The sequence below is a fragment of the Pterocles gutturalis genome, unplaced genomic scaffold, assembly GCF_000699245.1.
Source record: "Pterocles gutturalis isolate BGI_N339 unplaced genomic scaffold, ASM69924v1 scaffold46190, whole genome shotgun sequence".
Lineage (NCBI taxonomy): Eukaryota > Metazoa > Chordata > Aves > Pterocliformes > Pteroclidae > Pterocles > Pterocles gutturalis.
Window position 1 is genome coordinate 31,465 of NW_010147571.1, and position 1,538 is coordinate 33,002.

Genomic DNA, 1,538 nt, shown 5'->3' on the forward strand with positions numbered 1-1,538 from the left:
AGTACTTTGTGTTTAATTTTTTTTGTTTAATTGCAATGTGGTAAAGCTAGGAGGAGGAAAGCTCAGTTTGTGGTACCTGCTTTGTATCAGGGTCAAGCTCTGATTGGAGATGTACTGCCTTTTAAATGTGGTGACTTTTTTTTTTAAGTAGCTTATATGCATTAAATGACAAGCTGTTTGTTCTCTTCGAGATGCTCAGAATTCCGCAATAATCATCAGCAATAATGGATACAACAGTGATATTAACAACATTTCTGACTTAAATATTTATGTTTTCTGTGATCTGGCACTTCTCAAAGCAACTGAAAAAACCTGTCATCCAGTCTTCTTACCATGCAGTATTTTCAGGCCAGCTAATTATTAAGGAGCTGACTTTCAAGCATCTGAGATCATTACAAATCTTTTACTCATAAGGAAAAGCACCGAGTTTGGGTCTCAGCCTCAATTCTGGTGACAACATCATTAAGGCACCACAGTGGACTAAATGTCTTTCATAAAATGATGCATGAGCTGTTTAAAGAGTGCATACATTACAGATACCAAGAGGAAGGATAGCAATATTAAGATGTATATTTTCAAAAGACATACCTTGCTATCAAACAGCGAAAGAGGCTTCACACTCTTCAGAGAAAACCTCATGATGGCATACAAGATAGTACATAACACAAACTGGTGTTCAACCAGCGGGTAGTGAATGCGCTTCTGCTCAAGAGCTAGTTCCACAATCGATACTGGTCCTTCTACCGACAGCCAAGCATCCTCAGTATCTAAGACAGGAGCCTGCATTTCATCGCTACTAACGTCGGCCTGCCAGAGCAACACAGAAAAGTAGTCACGCACAAAATATCACAGATATTGGCCTCTATGCAAAAGACACAGATTTAATCACAAGTTCTCTGGAGTGAAGTTAAAAAATTTCATATTGTCTAGAATTTCATTAATATTTTTCTGAACTGAACAGTACAGAAATTAGTATAACCATACTCTTTAAAATTAAATTTGAATCAATTAGTTCTTTTGTTTCTACAGGAAGAGCAAAAATTTACCTCTAGCAATGTTTGCAGAAGATCTGAACAGCAGCCAAGAAAAGCTGTCATTGCTGTGTCACCCATACCTACGTCCTGTTAACAAACAGTATGATTTAAATTGATTCAGTTGGAATTGAAACAGGCTTTTATTAGCTCTGTATATTTGAGCAGACAGATGTTGACATAAAACACATTGTTAAGTTCAGTTTATTAACCTAATATATTTAAAGGTAAACAAATATTCACTGAAGTACAACAAATAATTAGAAATAATGGGGAAAAACAGGAAAAAAGCTAAATGTAGCCATTTATAATACTGTATCTCTAAAGAATACTGAATTCCTCAAGTAATCACATCTAGTAAATTTCATTTTCTGACCTTATCAATTGTCTTCCAAAAAAGTTTTAACTAATGAAATTAAGCATGAAAAATAATAGTAATTTGTCATATTATAGTCTCAAGTCCGCCTTCTATAATATTTGAAATTCACAGAATCACAGAATCACAGA

General features: G+C 34.7%; 1 protein-coding gene across 1 annotated transcript in view; it reads right to left on the bottom strand.

Annotated features, from left to right (window-relative positions):
- Nucleotides 1-1,116, bottom strand: part of LOC104470951 (rab3 GTPase-activating protein non-catalytic subunit-like) — a 4,377-nt gene extending 3,261 nt beyond the window's left edge. Inside the window, exons 1-2 of the mRNA XM_010086085.1 lie at nucleotides 1,047-1,116; nucleotides 589-807 (exon numbers count right to left, since the gene is read on the bottom strand). Coding sequence (XP_010084387.1) covers nucleotides 589-807; nucleotides 1,047-1,112 — 285 coding nt within the window. The 5' untranslated portion in view covers nucleotides 1,113-1,116. The remainder of the gene's footprint in view (nucleotides 1-588; nucleotides 808-1,046) is intronic.
- Nucleotides 1,117-1,538: the final 422 nt, after the last annotated feature.